Source organism: Ceratotherium simum, chromosome 21 (assembly GCF_057802395.1).
Source record: "Ceratotherium simum simum isolate JZ-2026a chromosome 21, ASM5780239v1, whole genome shotgun sequence".
In the NCBI taxonomy this organism is placed as follows: domain Eukaryota; kingdom Metazoa; phylum Chordata; class Mammalia; order Perissodactyla; family Rhinocerotidae; genus Ceratotherium; species Ceratotherium simum.
In genome coordinates, this window is record NC_141920.1 from 44,721,375 (window position 1) to 44,748,001 (window position 26,627).

Consider the following 26,627-nt stretch of genomic DNA (forward strand, 5'->3'; position numbering starts at 1 on the left):
GGCGTGGGGGGAATGCCATTTTTCTTGTCCTGTTTTAGATTTGTTTCCTTATTCTGTTCTAAAAATCATAGTGTAATAGGTCTAAACTAAGCAGAAAACCATTTTAATTGTCCTCAGTTCTAATAGCACTTTCAGTCTGAATCTTTAGCCATATAGAAAACACCAGGTTATTTGATGTAGTTGCACAGAAGTTAGATGAGGGCTTTTTAGGATCTCAGCTGTTGTATTTTCACTATGTAGCACTTAAAAGTTGATGTGTCCAGGCCAAAAGCATGGGACCAAGGGAAAGAAATTCAAGGTCAGCTACTACCGAGGCCTGATTTCAAACACCAGTTTGGAGATACTCTAAGTGGACAACCGACAGAAGGGTTATTGAGATAAATGGGATCAGTAAAACAGAATTCAGCCAGGTAACCAATTAAGAACCAGATAAATTCTGAGGCCAGCTCTATAGAATTAGCATTTGATGACACCAGCACTTTGAAACAGATCATTTCAAGTATTGGATATATATATAAGAGGCAGAAGAATCTGGGAGCCCGAAACTACACAGGGTTTCTCTTCCACCCGCAGTGAGAGCTGGAATGGTAAGAACATTATCTGTCCTTCCTGGGACCTGGCCTGTCACAGAGGTGCTCTTATTATTTAATGAGAAAACTGAACTTGGAGGAGAGTTAGAAGTCAGGAGAAGGAACCAGTTTATGTTTTAAATACAGACTTTCCATTATGTCTTGATAGCCAGAGATTGAACAAGCTTATAATCAATGGCTCAAACATAAAAGTTTTCCTTGCCTCACCAGAATAAAGAAACCCTGTAAGCTTTTTTCCCATAGCATAGTTTTCATTATGAATATTAAGTGAGGGAGAAAAGAGACAGTAATTTAAAAAGAGAGCCCCTCTGATGGTAGTTAAATGGATGTTCACCCTATAGAAGTAAACTTTGACCAAAACAAATGGTGGGGCTCTAGATGCATGACACCACCAAAACTCAAATTGTGAGTGAAGTCCTAGTGCTTACCGTTGATTTCCATTTAGTATAAGATATTTTGCTCATCTGAGAAAAGATATTCCCTGGAGTCTGTCAAGGACCCTCTATGCTTAATAATGACCCATAGAGAATCAAACAGAATCATGAGCGTCCTTGATTTGACGGTTTAAATGAATAGTTTATGTGGGATTCTTCTATGAAACTCCTCTGATCTTAGTTTGGTAATGAGTAAATTTGATGGAGCCATGATTTCTATGGTGCTCAACTAAGCACGCTAGTCAGTAATTTCAAGTTGAGTCACTTTTACTTTGGACTATTATTCATTGGTAGATGGTAGGTGAGGGAAGAATATAAAATACAGGCCCTAAACCAGTGCTGTCCAATAGAACTTTCTATCATGATGGAAATATTCTATATCTGCTGTCCAGTAAGGTAGCCACTAGTCACCCTTGGCTGCTGAGCACTTGAAATGTGGCTAGCGTGTGGGGCCAGCCCTGTGGCGTAGCGGTTAAGTGCGCGTGCTTCACTGCTGGAAGCCCGGGTTCAGATCCTGAGTGCGCACCGACGCACCACTTGTCAGGCCATGCTGTGGTGGCGTCCCACATAAAGTGGAGGAAGATGGGCACAGATGTTAGCTCAGGGCCAGTCTTCCTCAGCCAAAAAAAAGGAGGATTGGCATGGATGTTAGCTCAGGGCTGATCTTCCTCACAAAAAAAAAGAAAAATGAAATGGCTAGTGTGAATGAAGAACTGAATTTTAATTTTATAGCTACTTATGGTTATGGGCTACCATATTGGGCAGCACAACTCGACAGTCATATAAGTCTATATTAATTATTTTTATAGGAATAAAGAATATTAGAATTAATTATTTCCCAATTGTATGTATTTGACTTTTTTCTATGGAGGATGAGAACAACAAAGTATTATAAACTGTTATTTGTATAAGTTTGATTTTTTAAGAAAGGACTTCAGAAAACAAGGCAGAGAGTAAGGAGAGCAATTACTAATTCCAAGTAATTCAAATAGAATCAAACTTTGATTATAGGCTTGGTCAAATCAATGCTAAACAGCCCCATTAAGAAAATTATTATTCAAATGATTTATCTAATTTGCTTTTCACTTGTCAAATAAGTTGTTTTCTTTCTTTCTTTCTTTCTTTATTTTTGGTGAGGAAGATTGGCCCTGAGCTAACATCGCTTGCCAATCTTCCTCTTTTTTTGCTTGAGGAAGATTAGCCCTGAGCTAACATCTGTGCCAGTCTTCCTCTATTTTGTATGTGGGTCACTGCCACAGCATGGCAACTGATGAGTCGTGTAGGTCTGCACCTGGGAACCAAACCCTTGAACCTGGGCCACGCAAGCGGAGCACGCCGGACTTAACCACTACACCACGGGGCTGCCCCCAAATAAGTTCTTTTAAATCTTATTTTTAATTATAAAAGTAATACATGTTCATGTACATGTAATACACGTAACAAATTCAAATAACCCCCAGGTGTATGGAGTGAAGAGAGGATGTCCACCACACCTATCTACCAAAGTTCCCATTCCCCAAAGATAACTGCTGTTGAAAGTTTAGAGAATCTTTTCTGACTTGTTTCTTTGAACATGTTTAGAAACCAAAAGACTTTTCAGGTTAAAATGATGTCTTTGAATCCCTTTTAGGCACAAACAGTATAGGAATTCACATTACTGCAGCAAACATCAGGTTCTGCAACATCAGGTGTGAGTTCACTGGAAATTGTTTGAGGCAATACTTAGGGGTCATGATAGCCAAAAAATGTTGGGAAATGAGAAAGGGGTTTTCTTGAGGGAGCATGATCAGAAGAAAAATCATGGAATGATGTTGAAAGAGATCTATAAAGGAAGTTAAAAGGTAGAACTTTTTACAGGACAAAATTTGAAGTATGGAAAGATTATTTTTAAAAATATTTAAGACTTTGTAACAAAATCCAAATTGTTCCCATGATTTCATCCTTGGACATTGTGTTCATTTCTTAGGCTTTTCTCAGGCTTTATAGAGAATCTTTTTTTTTTTTTTTTTAATTTTTTAACATTTTTTTTTTTTAACTTTATTTACTTATTTTTCCCCCCAAAGCCCCAGTAGATAGTTGTATGTCATAGTTCCACATCCTTCTAGTTGCTGTATATGGGACTCGGCCTCAGCATGGCCAGAGAAGTGGCGCGTCGGTGCGCGCCTGGGATCCAAACCCGGGCCGCCAGCGGCAGAGCACGCGCACTTAACCGCTAAGCCGCGGGGCCAGCCCTATAGAGAATCATTTAAACCACTTGGCTAAGTTAATACTTATGGCAGAGGTCACAGATGGGTGACTTGGACTTTGTGTGTCTTGCAGTATTTGTAAATTTCTGATTTACACTGTAGTTACCAACTAACATGATCCATATGTATAGGGATTGGACTTAATTCATGTACATATGAATTGTATATACATACATATATATTCCCTGGATATAAAAACCACTGTATGAAGTTTTTTCCTTGAAATCAGACAATTAGCAACACCTTGCCACCTTCCCACATAGCAACAATTTAGATAGGGTGTGAGTTCTCTACATTGCCCTAATCCTCACCACTCTTGACTGATACAAATCTAGTCGGCTGTGCTCACATTATGTATATAGGCTAAGCTTATATTCCCTGCCTGAGGCTTGCAGACCCCTGCCTCATAGCATCCTTATGTATCATTCTCTCTCAACATGTTTGAAGGACTAGGGGGCAGGGTGTCAAAGGTGAAGGCCCTAGTCTGGGTTTAATATCTTGGGCCAGCCTGAAATAGCAGCTAGTGTTTTGAGCTCTAAGCCAACACTCTGGACCTTTAGTCATGTTTTCTTTCCCCAATAAAATAGAAAAGTTTTATATCAGATAGGAGTACAACTCCTACAACATACATGAAACCTATTTAGTTTTAATCTGGACAGGGAATCAGGAAACCTGGGTTCCATTTCTGACTCATTTTGGATAGATAAGGGTGGTTAAGCTATCCTTATGTCCCTTATCAAATGGCGGAAATCTGCTTTAACTGCTGTAGTTTATAGCAATGTGGGGAAATGTAGATTCTATAGAAAATGGAAATGCTCTTTGGAACTTAGTTTTTCAAAACTTGTGTTTGTTTTTTAGGCAGTTTTGGAACTTAACTTGATCTGCTTTATGTGCCCAGTAATTATATGATAATAGATATTATTGCTCTACCCCTATATTGGGATGTACAATAGCAGAAATCATCCTGTCTATGCTGGTACTTTCAGCATAGACTTGACCACACTAATCAGTTCGTGAAACTCTGTGTTCTGAAAGTGGCCACGGTCAGTGAATCTGTACATTTTGGCTTCCAACCTATCGGCCACTTCTTGTTGTTCCTTCCAGGGAAGGAAAGGATCGTCAGTGGAGCCAAACTGCACGATGCGAGGGCAGTTGGCTTTGATCTTCTCCCACTGCCAGGGGCGGTTGAAGTATCCTATGGGAAAAAAATATATAACCTATCATTGCTCTTGGATAATTTCTATTCTAGCCACTCTAAAATACCAAGTGAAGATCATAGCAGAGACACAAAGAATCAGAGCCTGAGTGTAAGTTAGACACCCTCCTTTAATTTTCAAATCTGTAGGGCTTGAAACCATAGGTACTTATGAAGAGGAAGTATGTCGTTCAAATAAAAGCAGGCCTCTAGGGTTCAATTCTAGACGATGGATTAGAAATGGTCTACCCTCTCAATGTGCCTAACTTTTCCAAAGATGGGTGGTAAATATTTTTCATATGCTGTTAGATTTTTTTAGCCTATCTGAAAGACAGTACTGTTTTATAATCTGAACAAGCAACCCCTTGACTAGAGGAAGGGCTTTTCTGGGGTTTCTGCCTTCATACTTACCACTTGCACGCTCATTTTCATCCCCCAAGTCTGATGTGTATGCAGACACTAATACAATAGCATATAGTCGATGTGTTTCTGCGTACCTAGAGAGAGAGAGCATGTCAGCTAATATTTAATGTCAAATATGATCATCAAAAAGTCAATAAGCCACCTAGAAACTCGTTTGATTTAGCTTACAGAAAGCATGTGCTATATATGCTGTTAAAGTTAATATGAAAAATAGCAAGGAAAGTGCCCAGTGGTTAATCACTTAACCTTGGCTACTTGATGAGTTTCTACTTATTTTTTAAGGTACAGTAGTCCCCCCTTATCCGCGGTTTCACTTTCCACGGTTTCAGTTACCACAGTCAACCATGGTCCGAAAATATTAAATGGAAAATTCCAGAAATAAACAATTCATAAGTTTTCAATTGTGCGCTGTTCTGAGTAGCGTGATGAAATCTCGCGCCATCCCCCTTTCCCACTTGGGACGTGAATCATCCCTTTGTCCAACGTATCCACACTGTATATGTTACCTGTCCATTCGTCACTTAGAAGCCGTCTCGGTTATCGTATCGACTGTTGCAGTATTACAGTGGTTGTGTTCAAGTCACCCTTATTTTACTTAACAATGGTCCCAAAGTACAAGAGTAGTGCTGCTGGCAACTCGGATATGCCAAAGAGAAGCCATAAAGTGCTTCCTTTAAGTGAAAAGGTGAAAGTTCTCAGTATAGGGAAAAAAAAGTCATATGCTGAGGTTGCTAAGATCTGTGGTAAGAAGGAATCTTCTATATGTGAAATTATGAAGAAGGAAAAAGAAATCTGTGCTAGTTTTGCTGTTGCACCTCAACTACATATGTATAGAACAGAATAGTATACATAGGGTTCGGTACTATCCACGGTTTCAGGCATCCGTTTTAGAACATATCCCCTGAGGGTAAGGGGGGGACTACTGTAGTCCAAACCTTCTGTAATCCTTTCCGAATAAACATGAAAAGTGTAAACATTCTCTTTGATGTGTGCATTAATCTACCTTTAGTATACATCAGCATAACCTGACTGGTTAACATGTAGATTCCCAGGCTCAGTCCCAGAGCATCTGATTCAGAGGGTTGGGATTGAAGCCCAGGAATCCACATGTTGAGGCATGACACCTCCCTCAACCCAGGTGACTAACACAAGTGGTCTGTGGACCATTTTTTAAGAAACACGGTACCGTACCAGAAATGTACCTCTTTTACCACACACTCCACATTGCATTGTATTACTCATTTGTGTTGTGTTATATCTGTCTCCCTCAATAAACTGTCAGCTCCTTAAGGGTGGGTCTGAGCCTTCTCGATCTTTGTGATGCTGGTGCCACTACAGTGCCCGGCAAGCAGACACCCTGCTAACTCTTTGCAGACAGTTTCCCACTCCACAAAGACAAGGCTAAGGAAAGATGTGGAATGGTAATAGTTTCAAGAGGCCTTTGTACCAGGAAAGATTTAGGGTTGGTATTTTGTTCTTGGGCCTAAACATTTTTCCCCAACCTTTTGTTTTAAAAAATTTCAAACCTACAGAAAAGTTAGAACAACAGCACCTATATAACCCAGTGTGGTTATATAACCACAGTGCCATTATTACACCTAATAAATTTAACATTGAAAGTAATATCTGTATTAATTTTTCCCCAGTTGTACCAAAAATGTTCTTTAAAACTGCTTTTCAATCTTAGATCCAGTCAAAGATCATGCATTGCACTTGGTTTTCATAACTCTTTAGACACTTCAATTTTTTGTTTTAAATGACACATTTTTTTAAAGTTTAGGCCAGTTGTCTTGTACATTATCCCCTAAACTGAATTTGTCTGTTTCCTCATGATTACACTGAGGTTAAACATTTTTGGCAAGAATACTACATAGGCGACATTGTGTCCTCCCCACTACATCACATCAGATGCTCACCATGCCAGCTGTCCCCTTATTGATGAGATTAACTTTGATTACTTAAGGTGATATCCATCAGATGCCTCTATTGTAAAGACATGATTTCCCCTTTGTGATTAATAAGTAGTCTGTGGGTGGTCCTCTGTGACTGTGTCAATATCCTGTTCCCCTACAATCTTACACCCCACGGTTTTGGCATCTGTTTTTCTCCTTGTGTACCTTAGCTTTAGAAGTTAATTCTTAGAAGGTTGCTGACAATCCTGCATTAAGTTTCAAGGGTCTTTAAAAGAAGGCACGTCTTTATCAGCCAATAGCCTGAGAAAACCTCAGTTGGCCTTGAGTTGGTAGAGATTTCAGCATAAAGGGATTTCTTCATTTTTCCAGACAACCCATGGCAGCTTTTAAACACTGACTGTACCATAATTCTGTAGCTCTACATTGGAAAGCATTATTCTTGTAGCTTTGATTAGTGTGGCTGAAAGGTTATGGAATTCGGCAAGATTCTCTGATATGCAATTCATGTGACATCCTGAGCAACTGCTTGGGACAAGAAGCACAAATAAAACCTTATAATCCTTTGTCATCCAGCCTAGCAAATATGGAAGAAACCCAACCCTAAAAGGTTTATTCAGCCAGCTAAGTCCCTACCCCCTAGGTCTTAAAAGCCAAAGGGAGAGCCATAATGTTCTATGGAGTGCATCAGGGGTGTGCCCATGAATCCTAAGGACTTGGGGTTGGGACGGGGGCCTCCCTCTCCAATAAGTATTTACTGAGCACCCACCATATGCCAGACACTCTTCTAGGCGCTGGGGTTTCAGTATCAGAGTGAACAAAGTTCCACCCTCAGGAAGCTTACATGCTATTGGCAGGAGACAGACAAGAAATAAACAGGATGTCAGATGGTGGAAAGTGCTATAGATAATAAAGGGGATAATAAGATATAAAGGGGATAGGCGCCAGTGGGGTGAGGTTGCTGTTTCATACAGAGTGATCAGAAAAGGCCTCACTGAAAGGGGGCAATCGAGCAGAGACTGAAAGAGGAGAAAGCCATGTAGGTATCTAGGGACAGAGAGTCCCAGGTAGAACAATGGCAAGCAAAGGCCTATGGTAGGTGCATGCTTGGCATGCTAAGGAACTGCAGTGAGGTCTGGGGGCTGTGAAGGGGAGACGGTAGTGATGACATTGCAGCTAGTGGGGGCCTTGAAGGCCGAGGAGTTTTTCTGAGGGTGGTGGGCGGGAAGCCACTGGGGTTTGGAGCCACATGTTTTAACAAGAATCACCATATCCCAGTAAGAGCAAAAAATTTTTTAATCCACTAACCAAACTAGGAAGGAATTAGGACAGATTATGTTACCAGTTTTGAGGTCAGCACTGTTTACAGCCGAAATTAAGATATACACAAGCTATTTCCCAAGCAAGCTTGACAAGCCCACACAGGGGTGACAAGGCAACTAGGATCACACCTCATGGCCGCGATGGCCCCAGAACTGTGGCCTATGATGATGGTCTTCTCATCACACTGCAGCTCTGTCTCCATGAAGGGCAGCCAGATACTCTCTCGAGCTGTAACTAAAGTTCAGGGTAAAGAAAGAGTGTCATTTGATAGGGACAGTTTTAGTCTTAATGCTGCCCCATCTTTCTAACACAACTACTTAGCAGTTCACAACTTGTAATACTGTAGGACCACGATGCAAGATGGGGCTACTTTAATAGAGCCAGAGGTTTCTGTGTTGCTGTTTGAAAGACTCAAATCCGTAGTTTTGGTAAATGGTTTTGGTTTTTTTACCATGTTCTTGTAAGAAAATACTGAGGAAATAATAAAATATAACTCTGAAGATTTAGCATAAACTTTCCAACTTGACAAAAAAAACTCTTGACGATATTCTATTTCAAATCACATACAGATATATTCTTTCTTTCCAAAACAGAAATTCCTGAGACAAATCATAGGCATACTCAGAACAAAGTGGCAATGTTACATTTTTAAATATTAGGATCTCATATAGATGCCATAAAGTTTTGTCATATCTCTGCCTAAATGAAACGCCCATAAATTTTGCCTGAAAATATTTATTGACTTACAAAAGGGAAAATAAAGTTGCTTGCAAAGTTGAAAATTAAATTTTGCCAAGCCCAGGTGCTTTTCTTGACCCTTACTAGAATTTTCTATAATGTTTTTTGGTTTACACCCTCCTCCTCAAACTACTTGCCATCATTCAATCTTAGGTACCTATTGTATTCCCTTTGGCTTCTCTACTATGATTTTCCTGTTCTCTACCAGGAAAATGGCAAGATCAAAAACCCAACAAGATGAGAATATTTAAAAACATTTCAACTTACTTGGGTCAGGCATGTTTTTAGCCAGACACTGGAAACCTGGTATCTATGATATGAGCAGGGGAAAAAAGTTATAATAAAGAGCTTAATTACAACGAATACTTTGCTAATAAGAAAGGAGACACTTGATATCATCTTTATCAATTCAATAAGTATTTGCTTATATTATGAAACAAAGTGGGTTAAGTGCTACAGGACTACATATGAATATACAATCCTTCCTCATAAACTCCACCTGTCTGTAGTTCTATATCTAGCCCGCTCTGTAGATCTCTATAGAGAGAGACCTGTATCTGCATTTGTACATCTATATTTATCAGTATAGGCATATATCTATAGAAAAGGGCACGAGTGAAAGCATTCTAGACAGACTGACCTGGGGCCAGACAGACTGTGTGCCAGGGAGAGGGTAAAACATGGTACTGAGACGTGGTATAGAAAGTTGGAAATCACATCTTGGACAGCTCCAGCCCAGACCTTTTGGTTTGTAGCTCTGGCTATGGTTTTCAGCCACAACCCTGGTATTTTATTCTAGAAACCTACTCTAGATTAGCTCTAGAGGACGGCAACCCAGGAAGCAGTCTTATTGCCTGGTTATGGAAGAAGGCTAAAAAAAAATCAAAATGCACAAGACAACCTACAGTAGGATAGCATTTTTATAACGCTCACAAAGAAGCCAAATTAAACAATATATTGTCTAAAGGATACGTGCATAGGTTGCAAAAGTACTTTGATTTTAAAAAGGGGAGCAAATGAGAAAAATTTCAGGATGGCAGGGAAATGAGATGGAGGGATATACAGGCGGCTTCAAAAATATTGGTAATGTTCTAGATTTTAGATTGGTGATGGATTCGCAGGTATTCATTACATTAAGCTTCTTAATTTACATACATGCTATATATATCCTTTGTATATATTAATATTATATACTGATTTTTTTTTTTAATTTGAAGCAGAGAGCAAAGAAGATAGATGTAAAATTATCTGGCAAGTCCCAAATCTGAAGCAGCAGCAGATACAGGGAGGATGAGGGGGCTCGGTCTCTGTAGTTCTAAGAGGTGGTGCCTTATATTCTAACAACTGAACCCTCAGAGAAGTCCTCTAGGCAGTTTTACCAACCAAAATTCCAACCACTAGTTTAAGACAGGGCAGCAGGGGAGAGGAATGAAGACACAGGATTTGCTGAAGGAGGGCAGGGGGGAGACGCACGTTTAAACTTCAGTCCTCCGTCCCCTCCATCCCCTCCAGCTCCAGGCTGACTTCCCAGCACAGCAAGGCGTGTCTCTTACCTGCTCCAGCTCCTTCTTCACCCAACCATACCAGCCGTGGGTGGCCACATCCCCGCCTCCGTTCCCGGGAACAAGAACTGCCTTGCTAGGAGAAGCCATAAGTGCAGAAAGTCCCCCAGGAACCGATTCTGCGGTGCTCCAAGTCCTACAGCGCAATCGCAGGGGAGCCTGCACTGTGGCATTCTGGGAATTGTAGTTCTAGGGCGTCAATAGGGCAGTGCATTTAGCTCTTGGCGTTCCTTACAGCCCAGGGCAGCCAAAAACAAAACTTGTGAGTTTCCGTCAAATGTAAATCAGCTTTTCCTTGCCTCTTACTAGTGCTCCCAACGCCCGCTACCACCCCCACCTTATTTACGACAGGCTGTGACATGCCCAGAATGTGTTATCTCTTTCCCAGAATTACTGATGTTTCTATAGGAAAGTGTGTTTTTAATTCCAAACATGCAGAACACAACCTATTTATTAGTTGAGGACTCCCGAAATCCATATTATTTTTCTTTCTGATTTCAAAACAGTTCTTAGTTGAATAGTCAATATCAGCCCTGATTGTTAATTTTCATTGCTTTAAATGCTGTCGTTATAAAAGGTATCACTGTTGGTGCAGGGCACATGAATAACATTCATACTTAAACCAGTTTAGAGACTGGAGAAACTGAGGTACCAATGAAATGGTTCACCTATTGTGATATGGCAGTCCTGAAATTTTAGAAAATGGTCATACCTTATAGATATATCCAAACCTTATTGAATTGAGGTAGGCAGAAGTGTGCATGTGTGATTAGAAATAGAAATGAATAGGAAAGTGCTTCTTATTCTTTGCCCCTCCCATGGACTTACTCCCTGTGGACATCAGGCATGTTTTAGCATCTGACGTTGAGAAACACACTTAGGAGGTTTATTTTTTGGACAGGCACAAGTAGGTGATCAATGATTACACTGCCCACCACCACATTTCTTTAGGAAGAGCAAGACATACTCTTTCCTCTTGAAACTTTGACTCTGTAAATTTTCTTAAAAAGGTCAATGTTATTGAATTTTAAATGTAGACTTATTCACTTCAGAAGGAATGAACTACTGATACACACAACACCATGGATGAATCTCAAAATAATTATGCTGAGTGAAAGGATGCCAGACAAAAAAAGAGTATATACTATATGATTCCATTTGTATAAAACTCCAGAAAACACAAGGGGCACACGGGAATACTGTGGGGTGATATACACGTTCGTTATTTTGTGGTGATGGGTGTCAAAACTTAACAATTCTACACTTTAAATATGTGCAACTTACTCTATGTCAGTTATACCTCAATAAAACTGTTTAAAATTAAAAAATAAATTAAAACAAGCAGAGGCATACCTATAGCTGAGTGGTTGTTTGTCTAATGGTTTTTAGTTCAAGAAACAATGACACTCCCTTAACAGGAACTGTGGGCTGAAAAAGGATCTTTCTTTCCTTAAGATTTCTTTTAAGATTTGTCTTTCTTCTCTCATAGAGTGGTTAGCTCTTCCTTTGAGAAGGAGAAAATAAAGGCAATGGCTTCAGTTCTCACCCTTCTCAGATTATGTCAATAATAATTGCAGAAGCTATCTAATTACACATAAACCTACCTTGGTTTTTTTTCTACTTTTTTTCTCTTGTACAGGCATTTTCTGAGCTTGTCATTATCAGAGAAGAAATAGCTTGGTTTCAAAACATTTTTATGAATTAAAAAAAATCTGAAAATGCACATATATATCTGGTACAGCATTTGCTTAATATTGAAAGAGCTGTTCTCAAGAACTTGCCAAGGAAGGTTTAGTCTTTCTAACAGATCCTGCGACCCTCCACTAATGCCCTCTTTCTGAATAATCTTCCTCAACCTGGACTTCCCAGGTCAGGATCTCTTAAGGCAGTTTGTATCTAACTCTTCAAACTCACTGTCCAAACATTCTCCTCTCTTCTGTGGTTACTTTTCTATTTATTTCACTTATTGTGTTTTTAAATTATATTGAGAAGAAAGGGAACTAAATGGAAGGCTTCTTTGGAGTCTTGTGGGACACATGGGAGTTAATCAGGAAGGGAGGTGAAAAGGTTGTTCTTAGCAGAGAGGAAGGCGTGCAAAAGGGCACAGAGGCGAGACACAGCACACGTGCCCTGGGAAAGACAATTGGTTCAGTGCTGTAGGATTGAGGTATGTAGATGATGGAGGTCCTTAAGTACCACAACAAGGGGCCTCTACTTTATCCTCCGATGATGGGACAACTATGGAGAGTTTTAAGCAAGAGAATATCAGGGTCAGATGTGTGATTTTGAAAAACTCAATCTGAAAAATCAATTGGCAACCAATATGAGAGTTGGGTTTGGCAAAATTCAGGCAAAGAGATCATTCGGGAGGCTGTTGAGTAATCCAATGAGACAGTATGAGGGCCTGGACAAAGCAGGTAGATGGAATTGAGAAATATTTAGAATAACAAGTCAACAGGACCAAGTGATTCATTGTTAGTTTCAGGTTTGGGGTGTTAGAGATGGAGGGGAAGAAAAAACGCCTTTTCCTTCTACCCTTTTAGGTTCTTGGCTGGGGCTCTGTAACTAAAGACAGATTAACAAGAGAAAAGCATACAAATTTACATGATATAGGTTTTATATGATCCGGGAGCCTTCAAAAGGAAATGAAGACCTGAAGGAGCATTGCACCTGATTGTTTTTATGCTAGGTTTGATGAAGAGTGGAAAGTTGTGGGGGAAAGTGACAGGATAAACAGATATGAGCCAAGGGTAGTAAACTGGGAGAAACTGAGCAAGTCCTGTGCATTCCGATTCCTCTCAGCATCCCTCCATCTTCAGAGGTAAGGATGCTTCTTTCCTCCTGGCAAAGGGAGGAAACTTCTTATGTGAAGGTCTTATGACCTGCTTCAGGGGAGACGGGAGGTCAGAGAGTCTTTCCTTGCATCTACCATTTCTCAAATTCCTTCAGCTTTAAATATTCAATATGCTAAGGTGCTATATTTTGGGGCAGCATGTCCTGAACCCCGTCAGAGATAAGGAGGGGCCAAGGATAACTCGAGTTTCTAGGCTGAGTAACTGGAAGGCGAATGGTATCGCCAAGTGAAATAGATAGTACAAGAGGCAGAAGGAATTCATTTTCCCCTTGAGGGAAAATATGAAGTCAGTTTAGGACATATCGAGATTGAGGTGCCCAAGAATACCCAGAGATATCCAGCAGGTTGTTGAATATATGAATGTGATGTTAGTTAGAGATATCTCAGCCAGAAATACAGAATTTAGATTATAGATGGTGAAAACTATGTGTAGAAAATCCTGGAAGATTTTGAAATAGTCAAAAGAGATTACTGGGTGAACTTTCTCTGGAATGCTGGGCATTTTTTAAAGGACCCCCTGGGGTCATCTAATTGTAAGGAGCTTGTGCCCTTGTCTTTGACTGAGCTATTTCAAAACTCTGTAGAGATAGAAATTAACTTAGAGAAAACTAACAGTAATGCAAATGTGTATCCTGTCTATAACAATGCAAATGATTCCTGTCCACAGCGACTCAAATTAATTTTGTTGGGTAGAGAATATGTCTCTATAAATCAAATTCTTCTTTGAGCCAGTTTGAATATCCTTACTGGTTCCCTCATTAATGAATGGTTATGTAGAATCTTTGACACATGTTCATTTTATATTTGTATGAGAGCCATAATTTTACCTTTCTGAAACTTTCTTTAACAATTTTAGAGGTTTCACCAACATTCCAATGGATTCACCTGACAAAACCAGGTAAACCATGTGGCTGAAGAATACCTCATGGGCTGCTTGAGCCCGGGCATGTTTTTCTCTTGGTTCCCAGAGTGAACAGTGAATAGCCAAGCAGCAACAGTACAACAATGTTGCTGACTCTCTATTTCTCTAGGTTTCTCTTCTTCTCTTTACTGATTTTGTGTTTTTGTTTTTGTTTCTGACACACCTGTAGCTGATAAGCAATGATTAGAAATTTGGTATTATAATCTGACCATTTGGTGGTCTCTTTAAATGAATTAATAGTTTATAGAGATATATTCTCTCTTGGGTAAGAGACGACAGAGAATCTGGTTGGTTAGTCTTTTTCGTTTGCCTTATTGTCTATTTGTGAGTTCAAATCAATTAAGACTTCTAAGCCCATTGGGAAGGAGAACAGCTTTTTTGATATCTGGTCTAGTAATTTTTTGTGTTTCTCTGTGCACTTTTGACCTGTGGCTGAAGTTGTAGAACCAAAGCTATATGCTCTCTATGTGCCCCTGCATCTGTGTGTCTTCATGGCTGTAATCAAGAAAGGCCTTCAGGGGGCTGGCCCAGTGGCGTAGTTGTGAAGTTTGCGCATTCCACTTCAGCTGCCCAGGATTCACCGGCATGGATCCCAGGCGTGGACCTACGCACTGCTTTCAAGCCACGCTGTGGCAGGCATCCTACATATCAAGTAGAGGAAGATGGGCACAGATGTTAGCCCAGGGCCAGCAAAAAGAGGAGGATTGGCAACGGATGTTAACTCAGGGCTAATCTTTCTCACAAAAAAATAAAAAACAAAAAAAACACGAAAGGCCTTCATCTCTTGTTGTAAGAGTGTGAAATGTTTTACTACTCTTGGAGAGTTTTAATAAATTAGTTTATTACTTCTCTTAAAAGAGCTCTGTTCTGATTGGCTCATGAAGATAAATACATACTTATAGAAATGAAATATTCCTAAAATTTCCAGAAAATAAGGAAATTAAACTTGTAAAACTTTGTGCTGATTTAAAAAAAATCCTTATTACAGAAATTTCTAGTACAGAAAGAATTCAGGTTCAAATGATTAAAGCAAATCTTTGGCAAACGATATTCTTTAAATGTTTGGTGGAAAAAACACAGCTATGTCTTTTCTCACTGTAAAGTAGAATATAAATGTGTATTTTATTTTAGTTGTTTGTTTCCTGACTGAGAGAATAATTAATTTGAACTTCCTAAACTTATACAAGTTTAATTATCAAATAACCTAACATTACTCATTAGGAACATGAAACATGTACATTTGTTCAACAAAACTGAATCATTATTTGACAAATTTTTTATATTAACGGTAATTACATTTCATAGTACATCCACTTAAACCTAATTTCTATGATCTCTAAATAATTTAAAACTTTGTACTAATATTAAATTGAGCTAATTAATGGTAATTCTTTGATGACTAGATGTTCTAAGCGTAATTTTAAGTTTATATAGTTTTGCTTCTTATTTTTACATGCTACGAGAGGCTTTATCTCTGGGCGTGCTCATTTTTACCACTTATAAAAGGTGTAAACCGGTTGTGATGGTTGCAGAATGTTGTGCTTTATGTAGTTATGAGTTTTGTTAGTCTCCTAAAATGCTTGAATATGAGAGTTCTCAATTATTCATCTTCTCATACAAGGACGACAGAGGTAGATACGCAGAAAGCAACTGTGCTCTCGTGCCAGTCTCCGCAGAGTACGGGAAGCCATTACACCCACCGAGAAGAGAAAACTGTAACGCCACAAAGCATAACTATCCCTGTTGAACTTACAATGACCCTTGCGTATGCGTCCACACGCTCACACGCTCACAACTCCGCCCCTCCCGCCCCGCCCCTTCCCGCGCGCTGACGTCTCTTTCCGGCCAGCTAAAGCTTTCCTCCGCCAGGCGACGCGCCTGCTTCCGGTCCGTCACGTCATCATTCTCGCTTCCCGGTAACTAAGGGGATAAGAGGGAGTTTCTACTGAGGCGAGAGAATGTCGTGTTGGATCAGGGCGAACCCCTGAGGCGTGCTGGCTGAGCCTAGGAATCAGTCTGGAAGCACCTAGAGTTCCTGAAGTGGAAACGTTTAGAGGTGAACGTGGAGAAGCGTGTCTTTTGAGGAACTGTGGTTTTTGTAGAGGGAGGCATGACTGCCTTGCCCTGTTCCAAGATGGCGGCGCTGCTTCTCTGAGAGTCTTGCTTCCGCTCGTCAGCCGAAGGGGCGCTCTTTGATTGGCCAGTGGACGGCGCCGTGAAGTGACGCACAGGGGTTCCGACCAATCGACTGAGAGCTGAGCTGGACTTGGCGGTGGGAGCCGGAGTCGGGCTCTTGCGGCTGTGGGTGCGGACCGCTGCGGCCAGGTGAGCGCCTCCGGCCAGGTGAGCGGGGAGCACAGGTGATGGGGGGCCGAGGGCACGGGCATGAGACTCTGTAGGGGGCGAGTGGATTGCTTCTGGGATGAGGGCTTCTCCCGGCGAGCAAAGGAACCGAGGGCATCAGTGACCCAGGGGTCTGCTGAGAGTGGTGCGTCCCCCTCCAGGCCAGGCGCCGGCCGGCTTTTGGCTCGGGATCCCTCAGAGTCGCGGGGTGCGGGAGGATCCAACCTCCGTTTTACAGTGAGGAGCTCCAGATTCAGGTGAAATGATTTCTTCGTGACAGCTGGAACTAGAACCCAGGTCTTTGGACTACTTTCAAGAATTGAACTGTGCTGAAACTTGGCTCCTGTGCCTTGAAAATTATGCCTTGCTGCAGTAAGAGTGGTTCCGGTTTTTTTGGCGGTTACTCCTACAGGGTCTTTCCAGTTCTTTCATTAATTTATTTCTTCAGCTATTAACCTCTTCAGATACCTTTTCCCTTTGAGAATTTGATGTAAGCCGTAGATCCACCCCCCCTAGAAAAATGCACGTTCGCTCATGCACACAATTTTGCATACAATTTCAAAGGATTTGTTGATCTCTGAAGTCCCGGTTGGTTATGTGCCCAGAATTAAGAATCCATACTCTAGAAGTGGGGAGAGAAAGAAGCAGTGAGAAACGGAGAAAGCAGGTTTTAATATGTAGGTGTTTGGGGACATTGGATGGAGCCAGTATCTCCATCCAAGAACTGTTTTGAGAGGGGAAACAGTTGTTTAATGAAGCCTGTCGAAGTACTTGCTGAGAGTTGTGGTATTAGAACATGCTTTCATTCCTGCCTGAGTTATCCTTTGCCACCCAGAAAGCTGCTGTGTACACAGTGCTTCCATTTCTCTCTTTTGCCAGAAGTAAAAAATAGATGCTTTAGAGTTTCAGTTGGAGCAAACATTTGGAATTTTTGTGGTCTGGGTTGTGTGTAATAGAGTAATTCATTCATTTGCTTTTCTAGCCGTATAATATTATTCTCTCAGTCCAAATTATTTCCAGTATGGCACTTCTCATAATAACATGGAGACAATTATTCAGCACTGCATAAGTGAGCACTAGAGGCCACTAATATCATAGATTCTTTAATTTGCCTTTTTTCTGTTTTTTTCTTGAGGGGCTTGTTCCCTTGAAACCTAATAGCTGAGGTGTGTGTTAGCCTAGATTTTAGGATGTAAACAGGGTGTATGAAATACTCGATGGAGTTGGCGTTATCCAGGTTTGAAAAGCTTGGTCTGAATGGCTGTTTATTACCTGGAATCTTTCAAGGCACAAGCATAAGCAACTGTGATGAGGGGAGAGGTCATGGTGAAGGGAGAGGTCCTGATGAGGGACTCACTCAGCATAATAGCAAACTTTCCTTTGTAATGTTGGTGATCCCAAGTAGAAATACTTGGGCTGCAAACTGGTGGCTGTTCCCATTATGAATTGGATTCGCACATCAGTATCCAATACCCAAAGGAAGGAGGGGAAAAGGCGCAAAAACAAGACTACTTGGAACATAAAATTTAATACAGTGTTTACTTTAATAGAGCAAGGAAGAAAGGTGATCAGGGAGGAAGGTAGCTGGAGGCTGAAACAGAGTTTGAGACTTACCCTTGGGCAAGGGCCTGAAATTGGCTTGGCTGAAATGATGTGTGATCCATGAGGAGGTTTAAATTACTATTATTCAACTACATGCAGTGTAGAGATGATCAAATGATTATAAATAAACATTTCATCTCTTTTATTTTTTAAGTGCTAGAGAGGAGAGCTGAGAAAGAGCAGTAGTCAGGGATAATTGTGAAGTTAACCGGCTTTTGGAGGCCAGAGGGAAGGGAGATGTCCTCATCCTATGATGACAGGTTCTTCCAGACTAGGTATTGAGGAAACGTTGCATTAAGTGACCATCGTCTTTTTTTAGTTGAGTTAAGAATTTCACATACAATTAAACCTTTATCTTCAGTTCCTTTTTAGACCATGGCAACATATCTGGAGTTCATTCAGCAAAATGAAGAACGGGATGGTGTGCGTTTTAGTTGGAATGTGTGGCCTTCCAGCCGTCTCGAGGCTACCAGAATGGTCGTTCCCCTGGCTTGTCTCCTTACTCCTTTGAAGGAACGTCCAGACCTGCCTCCTGTACAGTATGAACCTGTGCTTTGCAGCAGGCCAACTTGCAAAGCCATTCTCAATCCACTTTGGTATGAATTCTTTTAAAAAAACTAGGAAAAATGGTGAATACAATCAATTATCACTTTTATGTGATTCTCATAAAAGTCATTCATTTTGGGCAAGTCATCAAATTTGAAATGAGTAGTAGATGGTGAGATTCTTTTTTTTTTTTTGTGAGGAAGATCAACTCTGAGCTAACATCCATGCTAATCCTCCTCTTTTTGCTGAGGAAGACCGGCTCTGAGCTAACATCTATTGCCAATCCTCCTCCTTTTTTTCCCCCAAAGCCCCAGTAGATAGTTGTATGTCATAGTTGCACATCCTTCTAGTTGCTGTATGTGGGACGCGGCCTCAGCACGGCCAGAGAAGCAGTGCGTCGGTGCGCGCCAGGGATCCGAACCCGGGCCGCCAGTAGCGGAGCGCACGCACTTAACCGCTAAGCCACGGGGCCGGCCATACGGTGAGATTCTTAGGTGAAGAATGCTTGTAGAAATCTCCCTGGCCTAGTACTCTGGATAAAATTAGTACCTATGGGAATGAGGTGGAGGTAGAGGGAAAACATTTGCAATTCACTTTTTGTTTTTGCTAATTTTCAGTTTGCTTTTGTCTTAACGCTAGATTTTATTGGTATTTTTGAAGGATTTTCTAAAAACTCCCAAAAGCTTTAGCCAGTTTCTCACACGTACCTGGGATGGTGATACGGTAATGCTTTGTGGCAGGAAGAAGTAGTAGAGGAAATTCTAACTCATGGTGATTTTATTGTTAGGCGTAACTGTTGTGCATCTAAGATAGTGACCTATGGTGTTTCTCTTAAATGTGGGCACTATCTTAAAGCATTTTTAAACAAGTGAAGAGTGTCATAAATACTTGATAAAGGATTTACATAAAGAGAAAATTTGTGTATGAGGGAACATTTTTTATTTCATTCCCCTTGCTTGTACTCAATGTGCCCCTATGTAGGAATGCTGCTGCTCTTCTTTTAAATGCTAGCCACTGAGTGTTAATTGTCTAAGTGTAGAAAGGGGCAAAAGAGCAGCTGAAGCATTATCTTGAGCCAATTCTAGGAAGTGTATCAACCCCAGAAGCATGTCTGCCCAACTTTCCTTCAAGTGAGCTAACTGAGGTTAAAGTCTGGGAAGTTTTTCCCCTGTTTGAAATGTACTTAAGTATTGAGATTTAGTAGTTTCATGTTTCTGAACAATAAAGATGGTAGAAAAATCAGGAAGACTGTTAGGATAACAGGGCAAAAGGAAATAACCCATAATTTATATGTCATGAAATTTAAAATATTATCTAGGAAATTGGAAAACAGAAAAAAGGATTTATTAATTCCTTATTGCCAATGTTTGAAGAAAACTTTTGGGTGTCCTTAGCAGCCAGAATTCAACCGTAGTGAACGTCTTACACACCTTTGTACATTCATGCACACACACAGAACACATATCTGTGTGATTTACTGAACTTGAAGTTTACATTTGAGTGCTTTCTACCTTAAAAATGAACATAATACCTAGTTGTAATATTTATGTTTCTCACAGTCAGGTTGATTATCGAGCAAAACTTTGGGCCTGTAATTTCTGTTTCCAAAGAAATCAGGTATGTGAATTATTTTAAAAAGTATTTTCTGTGTTTCATTTTAGTTGTACTACTCTGAAAAAACTTAAGTGAGGTTGAATTTGTGTCTGCCCGGGCAGTCAGCAGTTTCTACTGAACTCAAGATGATAGCTCTTGTTAAGCGTAATATTGAACATGGAACATTTGTGTTTTTCTTTTGAACAGTGACTCAGTTTCATTATTTGAGTCCTTGTCATTTGCTGTGAAGGGGACATAGAATTCCCTTTTCTTTCAAGTTCTCTGTGGGGAGTGAATATATGTTACCTAAGAAAGATATATTAATTATATTTCATTTGACTTCACATTATTCTGATTGGATGGTGTACATTACTGAATTTTCATTTTCTGACCTTTCTAATTTTTAGAGTCCAAGTGTCAGTGTTGAGCTTCTTTTGATTAAAATTTTTTTTTAATTAATTAATTTATTTATTCCCCCCCCCCCCCAAAGCCCCAGCAGATAGTTGTATGTCATAGCTGCACATCCTTCTAGTTGCTGTATGTGGGACGTGGCCTCAGCATGGCTGGAGAAGCGGTGCGTTAGTGTGCGCCCGGGATCCGAACCCGGGCCGCCAGCGTCGGAGCGCGAGCACTTAACCGCTAAGCCACGGGACCAGCCCTGATTTAAAAATTTTAAAACTACTGAACTAGAAGGAGCTCACAAATGATAGGAGACTTCTCTTTAAAATGTACTGTGCCTCTGATGGAAATGCTGTGAAACTGGCTTGTGGTGATCATTGCACAACTCTGTACATTTACTGAAAATCATTGAGTTGTACCTTTAAAATGGGTGAATTTATGGTATATAAACTATACTTCATTAAAGCTGTTAGAAAAAAGTTAATCATGCCCAACATAATAGACAGTGCTCTAGTAGATCTTAGGATATTAACAACGTACATTTATTTACTCATATATTTGATCATAATTACAGTTAACAGTCTCATTCTCAGATACAGCACACAGTAAGTCCAGTGAAGAAGAGTCCAGTGTACAGTTGATGACTGACTATAGGCTTGGAAACTATAAGCAGGTACCGTTCAAGATTTGTCTCCATGAGAGATTCAGGAGTACATACAAGTCTTAAAAACATTTATGCACCCTATTACATTCAGAATTGGTGTCTGTGTTTAATATAATTTATTGTGAGAACTCTAAAGCATCAAAAGACAATGTCAACAGAGTAAAGAGGAACCCCACAGAATAAGTGAAAATATTTGCAAATCGTGTCTATAATAAGGGATTAATATCCAAAATATACAGAGAACTCCTAAAACTCAACAACAAAAAGCAAACAGTCCAATTCAAAAATGGACTAAGGACTTGAATAGATATTTCTCCAAAGAAGATATACAGATGGCAGATAAGAACATGAAAAGATGCTGAGCATCACTAATTATTAGGGAAGTGCAAATCAAAACTACAGTGAGATACCACCTCACACCCATTAGGATGGCTACTATCAAAAAAACAAAATAAGTTGTTGGCAAGGATGAGGAGATTGGAACCCTGTGCACTGTTGGTAGGAATGTAAAATGGTACAGCCACTGTGGAAAACAGTATGGTGTTTCCTCAAAAATTAAAACTAGAATTACCATATGATCCAGCAATTCCACTTCTGAGTCTATACCCAAAAGAGTTGAAAGTAGAGTCTTGAAAAGATACTTGTACATCCATGTTCATAGCAGCATTATTCACGATATCTAAAACATGGAAGCAACGCAAGTGTCCATTGATGGATGAATTGGTAAGCAAAATGTGGTATACACATAATGAAATAATCAGCCTTAAAATGGAAGGAAATTCTGACGTATGCTGCAGCATGGTTGAGCCTTGAGGACATTATGCCAGTCACTGATGGACAAGTACTGTATGATTCCGCTTTTATAAGGTACTTGGAGTAGTCAAATTCATGGAGTCAGAAAGTAGAATTGTGGTTGCTAGGGACTGAGAGAGGGGATAATGGGGAGTTGTCGCTTAATAAGTTCAGAGTTTATTTTGCAAGACGAAAAGAGTTCTGGAGACAGATGATGGAGACAGGTGCACAACGTTATGAATGTATTTAAGACCACTAAACTGTACACTGAAAAAAGATTAAGATGGTAAAATTTCTGTGTATTTTACTACAATGAAAAAAATTGGGGAAAAAAAATCAACCTACAAGCTATGAATTTAAAATGTTTGCGGAGAGTTAAAAAGAAAAGAAAATGCCTATGACGTTATCTTAAGTACAAAAAGCAAGTCACAGAATTGTATATATAGGATGATCTCAGCTGTGCGTAAGTAGAAAAAGTCTGGAAGGAATTAAGCCAAGATGTTGACAGTAGTTGCCTCTAGGTGATAGGAGTGTGAGGGTTTTTTCTTCCTGTTTTCTTATATTTTCCTGTACTTGCCAATTTTTCTATAATGAACGTGCATTACTTTATTGATCACACCTAAAATAATAAACCCAAATAAAAGCTTTATTTTTCCACATAGACTATTGATGAGACAGCTAAAATCTCAGCCCCTAGTTTGCAGGGCAATGCTTAAGAAATGATTTTAATAGTGAGTTTTTTTAATCATTTAGAAGTTACAATGTAACCTAAAACTGCATTAAAAAAGTTACAATGTGATATGAATATAAGGCAGGGTTATAGATTTAAAATTTTGGTTTTTGTGTTTTAGTAAAGTATTCTATGTTTTGTGCTTCCAGAATAAACATATCGTCATTAACTGTTTTTATAAATGGAAAATAGAAGGTCTAACCTAAGTATCTTTCAGCCCTAATAAAACATTGCTTTGTTTTCTTCTCTTCAGTTTCCTCCCACGTATACAGGCATATCAGAGGTGAATCAGCCTGCTGAATTGATGCCCCAGTTTTCTACAATTGAGTACATGATACAGGTAACTTGTTTGTCCCGCATTTGATGAACAGTGTTAAATATTGAGTTTCTCTAACTTTGCCTTCTCTGTTTGTTACCCATCTGGGCAGTTAAAAGCTGTGAGGGCAGCAGGATCCTGAACATTTGGTTATGGTGCGTGTGCACTTACTGGCCCTGCTTTCAGCTCTTGATAGAAGGCTGCAAAAATGGGAGCACTGATTCAGTTAAAAACCTGTCCTCCTCCGTCGTCTCTGTCTCAGTCGATGGTCTCCATCTTTAGTTGTTCAGCTTAAAAACCTTAGAGTCATCCCTGACTTATCTCTTTCTCGCACATCCCATACCTAATCCATTAGGAAGCCCATGGGGTCTATATTCAGAATTTATCCAGAATCCAGCCACTTCTTTCTCCCCACTGCTCTTATCCTGCCTGGGCTGGCCACCGCCTCTCACTTGAATTACTGAAGCAGTCTCTTAACTCTTCTCCCTAATTTTACGCTTTCCCACTTAAATTATTTTCTTAACTCAGCAACCAAAGTAACTCTTTAAAAACATATCATGTTACTTCTGTGTTCAGAAACCTCCAGTGGTGAAAATGGCTGCCTTTTCACCCAGAGTAACAAACAGTCTTCAGAGCTCTGTGTGAGCCAGCTCTGTGTTACCACTCTGACCTCAGCTTCTTTTGGTGTCCTCATTCAGCCACATGGGCCTCCTTGGCTTTCATCAGGCGTGCCAGGAATGCTCCTGCCTGTGGGCCTTTGCTCTAGTTTTTTCTTAGGCTGGAAGTCTCTTTCCCGTATGTATTGCTCCCTCTAGCCCCTCCAGGTTTTTGCTCAAATGTTATTTTCTTAATGAGGCTGCCCTGACGTCCCATTTAATACTGGCGCCTGCCTCCTACTTCCACTCCTGGCATTTCCAATCCCCCTTGCCTTCTCCATTCCAGAAGGTTAGCTCCTTGAGGCAGACAGGGATCTTTGTGATTTTGGTTCACTAATGTATCCCAAGACCTGGAACAATGTCTGCAACATAGAAGACATTCAGAAATGTAGAGTAAATTGTTGGATACAGGTAGTTTTTATGTTTAGTTTGTTTTAGTAGAACCTGTCATTTAATGAGGTCAGTAGAGGTTTGTTTAGAGGTCCTTATCCTCTGACAGTAAATACAGATGAAGACTTATTTACGTACCTGATTTGCTTTAAAAAGAGCTGGTTATATCTGTTTGTATACTGATCATTATGCTGTTTTTCTTTGCATAAAGCGAGGTCCTCAGTCCCCTCTGATCTTCCTCTATGTGGTCGACACGTGCCTGGAAGAAGAGGACCTTCAAGCACTCAAAGAATCCCTGCAGATGTCTTTGAGTCTCCTTCCTCCAGATGCTCTGGTGGGTTTGATCACGTTTGGGAGGATGGTGCAGGTTCATGAACTCAGCTGTGAAGGAATCTCCAAAAGTTTTGTCTTCCGAGGGACCAAGGATTTAACCGCAAAGCAAATACAGGTTTGTACCTTGCTTGTACACAAGCAGAAGCAGGGGTGTTTCTTAAAGATTAATTAGTCATTCACTTTTAGTGTTATGGGAAATGAGTCTTTTTGGTTTTTTTAGGATATGCTGGGCCTGACCACGCCTGCCGTGCCCGTGCAGCAGGCAAGACCACAGGAGCTCCCCTTTGTTTCGAGCAGGTGAGCTGTCGACGTAGTGTTGCACCTGCAGTAGTGGGCGTGCAGGGCAGTCCACTGGAGTGAGGGAAGAGAAATGCCAGAACTTTTATTTTCTTATTTTTAGAGGAAAAAAATTAATGATTAACCCTAACCAATATTCAATGTTCAGTAATGCACGAGACATCAGTATTTATTTAAAACTTATAACTAAATGATATATACACTTATGCTTGTGGCAGATTTGCTCAGAATGTTTTCCCTGGTAGTGTTGTATCACCACAAAGATTTTGAGACGACTGTGCTTAATCATTCCCCTCTCTTACACGTGACTGTTGTCCTCTGATTCTTAAGTAAAACTAGGAACACTGAAAAGGGGTCTGTTGAGTGTCCTCAAACAAACCTGAGACCAGGCACTTACTACATGCAGGCTGTGAGTGTCTGGGGCTGCCCGGGACTGGGTTAACAGTCAGCAGATGTGATAAAGTAAGTGTGTTTCCTGACATGCTGGGGATAGCCACTTACTCTGATGAGAAACCAGCGTTTGTCTTTGTGTTACTCCTAAGGCTCAAGAGAAGCACAAACTGTGAGTCTTTTGTTTTTTTTTTGTGAGGGAGATCGGCCCTGAGCTAACATCCATGCCAATCCTCCTCTTTTTGCTGAGGAAGACTGGCCCTGGGCTAACATCCATGCCCATCTTCCTCCACTTTATATGGGACGCTGCCACAGCATGGCTTGCCAAGCGGTGCGTTGGTGCGCACCCGGGATCTGAACCCGGGCCACCAGCAGTGGAGCGCACGCACTTAACGACTACGCCATGGAGCTGGTCCCCAAACTGTGAGTCTTTAGAATGATGAAGGTTGTCCACATGCATGAACTTTGTGTGGACTGAGTTCATGTTACGCATGTCTTCAGGATTTCTTTGCTGCTTAAAATTTAGTTAAACTGATTTGCTCCTACTTAAATTGATTTTTTTCCATGCTATATATATAAATTGTTAATATATTAGGCTTTAAATTATATTCCTGAATAAAATTGCTTTGAGTTAGAGATAACTTTGAAAATTGCAAGTTTTTTCTACTTGGAATAATTATTTTGAAAAGCAGTGACTCTGTCAGTTAGGGCTAAAGACCAGAGCACTTCGTAAACCAGGGTTGATGTGTCCATTCAAAACCATGCAGATTTCTGCAACCTGTTCAGAAGATTGACATGAACCTCACTGATCTGCTTGGGGAGCTGCAGAGGGACCCATGGCCCGTACCTCAGGGAAAGAGGCCTTTGCGATCCACTGGTGTTGCTTTGTCCATTGCTGTTGGCTTGTTGGAGGTAACTCAGAATTTACCGGGACCTCTCAAACTGTGCAAGCTTGCTCTCAGAAGTTGTGTTCGTTGGCCTTGTTTGAAAATCAACTGTGACCTAGGTCAACTGACTTTGTTAATTTATCAGAAAATGCTTCAGTCATTATTATTATCCACATTGAAGGGGCCCCTCAATGTTTTGAAGATACCAGAAGTTTTCATGAGTAACGCAAGGCCATTAGGGCAGTGGGAAGTGTGCACAGTAAATTAATAAAATTGTAAAGGGGCCGGCCCCATGGTGTAGTGGTTAAGTTCAACGTGCTCTGGGGTTCAGTTTCCAGGCCTAGAACTATACCACTCCTTGGTGGCCATGCTGTGACAGCGACCCACATACAAAATAGAGGAAGATGGGCGACAGCTGTTAGCTCAGAGCGTATCATCCTCAGCAGAAAAAAAAAAGGAGGGGAAAAACCCTCTAGTTGTAAGAGAGAAGGC

The 26,627-nt window shown here is 40.5% G+C and overlaps 2 protein-coding genes across 3 annotated transcripts in view; one reads left to right on the forward strand and one right to left on the reverse strand.

Moving 5' to 3' along the window:
• Positions 1 to 2,396: 2,396 nt before the first annotated feature.
• Positions 2,397 to 10,562, reverse strand: RBBP9 (RB binding protein 9, serine hydrolase). The gene is made up of 5 exons (XM_004433715.3): positions 10,413 to 10,562; positions 9,127 to 9,169; positions 8,250 to 8,355; positions 4,877 to 4,962; positions 2,397 to 4,465 (listed from the first exon to the last, which is right to left on the reverse strand). The coding sequence occupies exons 1-5, from the start codon at positions 10,509 to 10,511 to the stop codon at positions 4,239 to 4,241; spliced, it is 561 nt and encodes a 186-aa protein (XP_004433772.1). The 5' UTR covers positions 10,512 to 10,562; the 3' UTR covers positions 2,397 to 4,238.
• Positions 10,563 to 16,097: 5,535 nt separating this feature from the next.
• SEC23B (SEC23 homolog B, COPII component) overlaps positions 16,098 to 26,627 on the forward strand; it is a 42,517-nt gene continuing 31,987 nt past the window's right edge. Inside the window, exons 1-7 of one of the 2 annotated variants that reach the window (XM_087445665.1) lie at positions 16,098 to 16,540; positions 18,504 to 18,738; positions 20,248 to 20,305; positions 23,120 to 23,206; positions 24,440 to 24,676; positions 24,782 to 24,858; positions 26,016 to 26,160. In XM_087445665.1, coding sequence (XP_087301791.1) covers positions 18,518 to 18,738; positions 20,248 to 20,305; positions 23,120 to 23,206; positions 24,440 to 24,676; positions 24,782 to 24,858; positions 26,016 to 26,160 — 825 coding nt within the window. In that variant the 5' untranslated portion in view covers positions 16,098 to 16,540; positions 18,504 to 18,517. The remainder of the gene's footprint in view (positions 16,541 to 18,503; positions 18,739 to 20,247; positions 20,306 to 23,119; positions 23,207 to 24,439; positions 24,677 to 24,781; positions 24,859 to 26,015; positions 26,161 to 26,627) is intronic. The other variant, XM_014790056.2, reaches the window with a different exon arrangement.

What these genes read in the sequence shown, in the direction of transcription:
- RBBP9 (XM_004433715.3), bottom strand. Translation starts at nt 10,511, where the DNA reads ATGGCTTCTCCTAGCAAGGCAGTTCTTGTTCCCGGGAACGGAGGCGGG. An exon ending in TAAAAACATGCCTGACCCAA is followed by an intron (nt 8,356 to 9,126) that starts GTAAGTTGAAAT and finishes CCTGAACTTTAG; the next exon opens with TTACAGCTCGAGAGAGTATC. An exon ending in GGGGCCATCGCGGCCATGAG is followed by an intron (nt 4,963 to 8,249) that starts GTGTGATCCTAG and finishes CTCTCTCTCTAG; the next exon opens with GTACGCAGAAACACATCGAC.